Source organism: Eurypyga helias, unplaced genomic scaffold (genome assembly GCF_000690775.1).
Source record: "Eurypyga helias isolate BGI_N326 unplaced genomic scaffold, ASM69077v1 scaffold11329, whole genome shotgun sequence".
Lineage (NCBI taxonomy): Eukaryota > Metazoa > Chordata > Aves > Eurypygiformes > Eurypygidae > Eurypyga > Eurypyga helias.
In genome coordinates this window covers 1-9,037 of record NW_010273952.1, presented here as the reverse complement: position 1 = coordinate 9,037, position 9,037 = coordinate 1, and the positions used below count along the sequence as shown (strand labels likewise).

Here is a 9,037-nt window from a genome sequence, read left to right as displayed (position 1 = left end):
GCCTGCCGCGGCGGCGTGAACGGTGGCCGAGAGGGACAAGAGGGAGGTAGAGAGAGGGGGGACGCAGGGAGCGACGCTGCCAGCGGAAGGGACTCTGAGGGCTGCGTCGGTGTGGGCGAAGGTGGCCGTAAGGAGGGCAGAGCCGTGGGGGGGCATGTCCGAGGAGAGTCTGCATGGGGTGGCCTCGGAGGCGTGGAGTCCGTTGGGCTGCAGCAAAGCGGCCGGGAGGTGGTGAAAGGCAGCTGCCCAGTGGTGAGGGTGCAAGGGGTGGTGGTGGTGGGCCATGGAGGAGGGCATGGCCCTCTGAGAGGCGCAGGTGCTCAGGTGAGACACAAGTCTAACGCGCAGGGGGTCGGCCGTGTCGAGACCTTCCACTGAAGTCAGGTACCTCGCGACTTCTGTCAAGCATTCCCGGAAGCCAATGCTCATGAAATCCATGGCCAGGGAATGAGCGTCAAAATAACCTGCAAGGGGAGGGCAAAAGATGAGTTGAGTGTCGAGCTGGCTTCCCAGCCAACGTTAGGTGACCCGGCAAGCCCGGTCCTTGCTCAGCCGCCAAAATCTCCCATTTACGGGTTAAGATTTGCAACGCGAAAAGTTTGTTCTCTGATCTGTAAATGATTTGTGTGACCATCCCTGTAATGCAATAGGCTGCAGTTGTTTTTGCAGACAATACACAAATGAAAAGAATTAAGTCCGTAAGTACTCATGGTACTTAAAAAGATATATGATGCCTCTCCTGAAATTCCTCAGCAAGCTGCTGCAGTGCAGTACTGACCCCGCATGTGTGTGTGAACGAGACGTTTATCCACACAAAGAAACAGGCTAATGATCAGAGAACTTGTATGGACTACCCTGCCTTGGCTTCCCTGCACTAACATTCCCAGTAATGCTCTCAAACTATTTCTCGACATCGTGAGATAGTTGTTTCAACTGCTGCCGGGGTTCCATCTACTTCACAGAGTCATTAAGAACAATGTGACATACGGTGTTATTTAACTACAAATTAAAAACATCTTGTCATGACTCTGCACACACACAATAAAAAGCTTTACTGAGAAAACGTTTTATGTAATGCCATTGCTAATTTGGAGATGGAAGACTGACAGTCATATGGCCTATGAGGTATTTCAACAAACAGCAACTGGAGCTCCACAGGCTTGGGACAAAAAAGCATTTGAAAAAAAGAAAAAAAAGTCTTATTAAATTCACATGAAAAGATATTCTGTTTCTAAAACAGTCTAGCAGCAAATCTAGTGCTTAAATTGCAGCTCGTCAACTATAAAAACCTATTCCAGTTTTTGGAATGTTCCTATTTTAGTTTAAAAAAATAGTCTCCTTGGGGGATTAAGGTCCCATCCACTCCCAAGCTGGTATGGTGTTCTTTTCCTATTGCTTTCAGTGAAATTTTTTAGGTATGTGTGACTATGATGTGTGTTGGTATATAAAGATCAACTGCTGTCATTATGGAGGAATGTGGCAGCAATACCTGCATTGGGCTTTGCACTCCCTGGCATAAAATAATCTCAGTCTTTCTGAAAAATGTTAGTTGTTTTCACTTTCATCAACTTTCAAGCAAGAAAAGAACCTTTCTGTCGCTGCACGCCCGCATTACAGAATTAACTTGAGCACATTTACAACATCGCCCCAAATCCCCTCCCTGCTATATACCCCTTCTTGCCAAATTACATCTGCCTCGCTCATCTGAGGCTGTACGAAACCCAAGAGTCACACCGGTCGGCCAACAGATCGGTGAGCACGAGGGGTCAAGGACTCGTCTCATCAAGCACTGACTCGTCACAGCATTTTTCCTGCCAGGTCCACTGCGACCACGCAACGTGTGGAAATGCCGCGGTCTGAGTAAACTCCCCAGAAACAAACACCAGGCAGGCCAGCGATGGTGAGCTTGCAGCAGGGTACCTGCTCGGGCGCCAGCCAGCCTGGCATGGGGACTGCCTCTGCGCTGGAGGCTCCAGGACCTCCGGCGGCTTCACAGGGGCTGATGTGCAGCCAAAGCCGCCTCCCGGCTCTGGCCACGAGTCAGCCAGCCTGGGTGTCCTGAGAGCGCGCAGCTCAAGCCAGGGCTTCCCGGCCTCCCTCCCTCCCGACCGGAGGAGATGTGGGGGATGCGGTTGTCACCAGCTTCCCCCGAGTCTGAGCTCCTGGCTCTGTGACAAGCCGTCCCAAAGCCCTGGTGATCCTGGCTCCTCTCTCAGTCTCCTATGGTGGCCGACATGAAAACAGAGGGGAGATGAGAGCTGGGACTCCCAGGCTCTATTATGTTTTGATTTTGATGGTTATCTTTTCCAGGTTTCCCCTTTGCTGGCTTCCCCCTTCTGAGAGAGACTTAAAAATGTTCTTTCTTGTTTCTTTTGAAAACCCAAGACAATCCTCCACCATCACCCACAGGCGTACATGCCAGCATGTTGTAACAAATGGGAAGTCTCCGTTTTACTTCAGCTGTCCTGGTAACCCACCTGCCCTGCACACAGGACACCGGCTAAGCCATGTGGGCTATAGTAACCCATGTTGCTGACCCAGGTGTCAGTCACCCAAGCTAAATTTGCAGTGAAGCTGCAATAAAACCACACCGAGGTCCCAGCAAGCGACTTGCTGTTGACAGATTACTCCTCCCTTATGCTTGCTTACACGGTCAGCGAAAAAACCTGGCCCTAGGCCAAAATAGTAACTCAACGTGAACAGGAGACCATTGCCCGCAATTGCGTCAGGGCAGCAGGAAAACGGAGTCCACGCAGGACCTCAGAGGCAGCCGCCTGCCTGCCCGGGGCAGCCCCGAAAAGCGGAGAAGGGACAAGAGCCACGTCGGGTTTTCTTCCTCTGTGCCCACTTTGGGCTCATCGTGCTGAGCAGCAGCTGACTCCACCCTGGTTTTCCTAGCTCCGGGCATTTCACATCGTGGGTGTCCTCCATTTCTGCGTGCAGAGGAAGAGGACGAACTCTCCCCAGCTCTCAAAGCAGAGGAGCATAAGGATATCTGGACCTGTTTCTCTCTGCTGCAATAATAGCTTCTGTCCATAGGAAAAATGATGGCATTCATTTTTTTGCCGATCCAAAAAAGTTTCTGTCTCAGAAGATGAGTTACAAGGTGGGAATAAATACACTTGCAAATAAAACAGCATCTGCCTTAAAAACACCCTGATAAATCATATTTAAAGCTGTTTCTTAGGTTGCAAAGTAAAACATTAAGCAAGCAGGAAACGCAGGCTTAAACTTTGCCCGGTACTAACTCACAAACTTCTTTTTCTTAAAGTTTCTTAATCCGTGCAGTGAGATTACTCTTATCTCTGGGTCAGAAGGAGAAGATGAAGTCACAGTGTTTGTGAAGCAGTTGGGTATTATGTATTGATGTGCCAGCTACTACAGACCACAGGTAACCAACGGGGCCGCGTATGGGGTGAAGTCGGGTACGGTTGCTCACCCGATGGCAGTGGGTGAGCCGTGGCTCGCATGGGTGTAAGCCGGCATCACCTCTCCCTGCACCATGACACTTCGTCCTTCCCCACACTGCTCTCCGGCAGCCTTGGGCATGCTGGTGTCAGCCAGGGCAAGCAGAGGCATGCAGACAGACTGATGAAGAGACCACAAGACCCAGGACTGCTAACAAAATCCAGCTTGTCTATCCTCAGCTGGATCTCTGCCGACACCTCTCTGCCCGACAGCTCCCATCCCAGGCACTTCATCCCCTGCACCACTAGCTGGGCAACCTGACCTGACCCAGTTATAAAATAATCGCTGCCCCCCGCCCCCAGTTCTTTTGGGCGGGGAGGCAGGGGAATGAGGGTTCCTGTTAAATCAGGACTCCAATTGGGTTGATCTCCTAGCACTCCTGCTGTCCGTGCAGGCATCGGAGGAGAGGGAGCTGTTGGACTTTGAAGAGGAAGGATGCACAGCACGAAGTGGGGGTCAGGTTGGGAATGACGAGCTGCGAGGGCAGGAGGCAGCAAAGCACGCACTGCTTCCTCAGCAGCTGAGTATCGATCCCCCCGTGCACCAAGCGAGACAGAGCCTGTGGAAGCCAGCATGCCACCCCGCAATTAAAGATGGCACCGTCACATGCACACGCAAGGGGCCTGAATTCAAACTGCACAAGCACGATCGGTTCTAGTCTTTCGTAACTTAAAAGAGCGTAGCTTTACCAATTACATAGTGACTTTTAAGGGACATTTTCAGATATAAAAATTAACCTTTTTCTTTTAATTCTGCACATTTTCCGAGGAATCAAGTGTCTGTTATATGAAGGGCAATAAAATCCTTTTCACCCCCTCTAGAAAAGCTATCCACAAATTTTGAGCTTAAATGGACTCCTAGCAAAAGCTTCTTAACACCTAGAAAATACGTCTGTCAGCTGGGTGTTAATTTTCAGAAATAACAGAACACCGGTTTTCGACATGCTTTCCTCTAACCATCTATTGTTAAGCATGCACTGACTATAAGCTGAATTCTGTAATTGCTGCAAGGTACAGAGAGGAACAGTAATTCGGATATGGGCTAAAAACTTTTGAGTTTAATCAAAAAAGAAAGAGAGGAGCAGCCACCTATTTCCTGGCCTTTACCTACACAGCAGAATGGGTCAATGAACGATCGGCTGGTTGCCATCACCACAACCTGAACCATAATCCCAGCCGATGGCACGGGATGAGGCCAGCAAGTTTAAGTTCCAAAATCATGACTCTACAGAATACCTCGTGGGTGGCTGAAATCATTTGGCCTCGGGACTGTCGGCTTGCACAAGCGAGGTAGGCTCACTCCCGGCAGCCGGCTGACCAAGGAGGTCAGCCAGTGCAGCCCCTGCGTCACGCCAGCGCCCACCGGGAGAGAGCTACCCAGGCCTCTGACACAGGGACGGGGCGTGTAAACAGGAGTGCAGAGAGCACTGCTAGCCCGCTGCCTGTCTGCTTCATCAGATACCTGGAGCTGCATAGAGCACGACCGGGTTTTGCTGTGGTGAATGAGGCAGTCTAACCTGGCATTTAAAAGTCTCCCCAGAACAATGAAAATGCATAAACAAGAATGAAAGTTCTCCTCCATCCGCTTCCTTTCATATAGCTGCTGGATAATGAGGTTTAGCATCGGTTTTGTGCTGCACAATTGTTGCCACAAACCTCCTGTTTATGTTTGGTGTTTGTGTATTTGTTTTGTCTCCCTGTGCAGATTTCAGTGCTCTTTGGAAACCCCAAACAAATCTCTGACTGGGCTGCCTGTGAATGAAGCCTTTACTCCCACAGTGTTATGAAAGCAAACACAAGCCCAGGGTCAAGTGCTTCTTTTGTCCCAGTAGTTCTTTCCCACGAGTTCAATCCTGCCATTAGCATTGATTTCCACTCCTTTAATCTGGAAACGCCTATCACAGCTCCTCAAAGCATTTTTTTTTTTTCCCTGAGATTTCCCCAAATATAACAAAAGAAACCGTTGGCTCCTTACCTTTACCTCCCGTCGCCTGCAGCATCTTCAGATGATCCACTGTCATTTGCAGTATTTCCGCTTTTTCTAATTTGGCAGATCCCTTTGAGATAAGAGAATCATATAAATAAAGGCTTACAAGTACTAGTAACTTTCATTTGATATACTTTCCACAAGGCTCAGCCTTATGGTTTCAATTTCTCCTATCGTTAGGACATTCTCAGCTTAATTCTTCCGTGAGCATCTGCCTCCCAGACTTTCCCTAAGGACTAATGCTGTCCCCTTTCTAGTAATACAAGCACAAATTTGCTTTATTAAGGCTATAGCTCCATGTAACTCTGACCTTGAAGACAGCGTAGAGATGACATCTTCATGAAACGAGAGACGCACGTAACTTTCTGGACTTTCTGTTTAGAAACAAATACAAATGGAGTATACAAATGGGCCAGGCCTGCACAGCGATGGATGAAGACCCTGCTAGCAACCTTTTTTTTTTTTCCTATTACCAGTAGGTGTCCCTGTGGGCACACACCCAGGAGTATCCCTCTTTCTTAATCGCCTGGTAATTTTCGACATGTCATTTGGCCGCTGAATATTCTATTCTCATTCTCGACTGAAGAAAACAACCGCACAGTCCGCTGTATTTTAAGTTAGCGAGAGGTCTAGTTTGCAAGGACATGAAGCTAAACACTGTGGAAAAAGAAAAGAGTAAATATCTCGTCTGTTACCGAGGTTGTCTCACAAAGCTACAGTATGTGCTGGAGAAGTATGAAATACAACTCGAGAGGTAGTATTAAAATATTAATCTATAAATAAAACTATTTTGCATGGTAGCATGCCCTTGAATATCTGGAGCATGCCCAGATGACTGAGTTTACCACGCAAATGTTATTCCAGGGCAAGAGATCATCCCTTGGCATCGGTTAAAACCAGGGCTGCACAAGCTTCAGCCACCGGTGGATCGCGTCCTGCAAGCCAAATTTTTCTCTCGCTTATCATCCGGGCCGCCTCACTGCCGTCGGCCACCCTGCAGCCTCAGCTGGCTTCGCCCAGGCCGCACGTGTGCAGGTTGGGTAAGGCTTACAGCCTCCTCCGCAGCCGCGCTTCGCCAGCGCCGATCTCTGCGAGGGACTCTGGAGAGCAGAGCTGTGATTTGGGGAGGGAGGCGGAAGCGAAACTAAAACTCCAACTTCGAAACCTCAGTGAGCTGAATGTCAAGGAGCTGGAAAAGGACTGATGACTTTGTCCTTGGCATATTGCAGAAAAATGGTGGGGCTTTCTGAACAGAACACAGTGCGCGCTCGTTTTTATGCCAATACGTTTTTTTTCAACCCGCTCATTGCTTTTGGCGCTTTCCTCATTGAAATGTTGGTGCGCGTGTGAAATTTTAGTTAGAATTCCCCATTTTACATGCGACTACATCCTGTGCTTTTCTCAGACTTCATCTTTTCCATAGACACAGTACAAGCTGCCTCAGTGAGAGTGACTAATAGCTAAAAACTGCATGTTGCTGGGTAATTTCCAAAGGCTCTGTAGGACTTGTTTTATAATGTTTGTGGGTTTCAAGAAGTAAACAATAAAATGGGACAAACAACTGTTGTCTCTGGCCCCTGTTTATCTAGCTGAAAATACCTCCGTCGCTTTTGTTTTGCCAGAACCTGTGCAAGCGCACGGTTACAACTACTGGTTATTAAAAGCATATTGCAGGTGACACAAGTGATGCTCTCACCGTCATTATAATACTTCAAATTTCCTTTTAGCCAGCTTTTGTTCAGGCCAGGGATGTATCAGGCCTAATATGGTGCGGTGCTTGCCACGCAGTTACCGCAGACGTTCACCGCCTCGCAATCCTGCTCTCAGACGTTACTTTCTAGTATTTATTTTAGCATTACAAGGAAGTCAGGTTCTTTATTTTCGGTTGGTTCCTTTTTATTGAAACATAGCGACAATTGCACTTATCCATGGACCTTCAGATACCCCCAGTACAACAGGAAAAAGGCTAAATACCGAATCAAAGCCCAAAAAATAAAAATAAAGATATGGAAAGTAAATAATTTAATTTAAATGACACATACAGAATGCCTTCCTTACAGCACAGACTGTATTCTGAGCTTTTGGTTTGTAATTTCACAACCAAGAAGCTGAACAGTTGTTCCCTGAAATTAGCTGGATCATTCCCACCGAACACTTTCTCACTGAAAGTCTTCGAAAACACTGCTGACTTCACTACCTGACACGACACGGGCCTATTCCCCATCCTGATGCACTGGTTTTAGGAGTCATTTTGAAAGCTGGATAATTCAGACTCTCAGTCCCCTTTTCAGGAAACTGGATTGATTAGGTTGCAACTGAAATTATAGATTAAAAAAAAAAAATAAAGGTTTCTTAATGTAGGGGTGAAGGAGATCATATTTAAACATTTAGAGAGAAGACTAATTGACATACAGGTTTGGGGGAGTTGTGCTGCGTTTGGGGTTGTGTTTTGTTTTTTTTTAAATTGGGCGTAAAGCACATATTTAACAAAACCACTACTGGAATTCATCGAAAGAACAGAGGCAACATGAACACAGTTACCCTTAAGGGAAAAACAAGCCAAAGAATGGAAACGTTTTTCAGCCTTATAATGAATTATGCTTCTAATAGTTTTGCCACAACAAAGCATTTTATTGAAATGCCTGTTTTGTGCCAGATCAGGACACGTATAATATTATTTTAATGAGTTTTACAAGAGAGCTAACACTGCCAGACGAGATACAGAATTTAAAAAAAAAAAAAAAAAGCGCTTACTTGTTTTTCAAAAGCAGTTGGCACAAGCCGCCTCAGCTCTGACAAACTGTTATTTATACGATCACGGCGCCTTTTCTCTATAATCTATTCCCAAAGAAACAAAACATGTTAAGTTTATAAAAAACGTCGAAGGGAAAAAAAAAAAATCACAGCACACATGCAAATTATCAGACGGGAAAATAATTAAATACAACATACCCCTCTTCTTTTCTTTCTGGCCATAATCTGAGATGTTGTTGTTGGGGAGTTTGATCGAATGACAGAACCATTGCTTTGCCTGCGAAACAAGGAAAGTATGTCAGGTGTTGCACAACTTGACAGCGCTCTTTGAAGACACCTAGGTCACCCTGTGAAGTATGCACAGCCCCTCTCATGCCCTTTGCCAGGCTTAGAAGACGGGCTTTGCACCGCACGGTATTTTTAAAGAGAGATGCTTCGGTTTTGATTGCCCCAGCGTACAGTTTGAATTGACAGAACGCTCTGATGGAAATAAAGTCCCTTTCTGGAGACAGTTCACCGTCCAGCTCAGCGGGTTTTGTTATTATTGCATAGAAAGCCCTGCCTACCATATCCAGACTGAAGAACCGAGTCCAAAACCACATGAACCATCTCTACGTGCTAACAGCAGCAGGACCGACGGGTATCCGATGGCACAACCTCTGCCTGGCCCGCTAGGTTTTGCCATTCCTGCGCATTGCTGCCAAAGGCAGGAGACGGGAGTGTCGGGAGAGGGACGGGGCTGCGGTGCATGTCCCCGCGCGGTGGCCAGGCCAGCTGCGGGGAGCAGCGCGGTGCCCCAGCCGTCCCTCCTGCGGCCAACCCCACCGCT

General features: G+C 47.5%; 1 protein-coding gene across 1 annotated transcript in view; it reads right to left on the bottom strand.

Annotated features, from left to right (window-relative positions):
* Nucleotides 1-8,485, bottom strand: part of HEY2 (hes-related family bHLH transcription factor with YRPW motif 2) — a gene marked incomplete at its 5' end in the record, with an annotated part of 8,710 nt that extends 225 nt beyond the window's left edge. Inside the window, 4 exons of the mRNA XM_010159662.1 lie at nucleotides 3-464; nucleotides 5,443-5,524; nucleotides 8,209-8,292; nucleotides 8,407-8,485. Coding sequence (XP_010157964.1) covers nucleotides 3-464; nucleotides 5,443-5,524; nucleotides 8,209-8,292; nucleotides 8,407-8,485 — 707 coding nt within the window. The remainder of the gene's footprint in view (nucleotides 1-2; nucleotides 465-5,442; nucleotides 5,525-8,208; nucleotides 8,293-8,406) is intronic.
* Nucleotides 8,486-9,037: the final 552 nt, after the last annotated feature.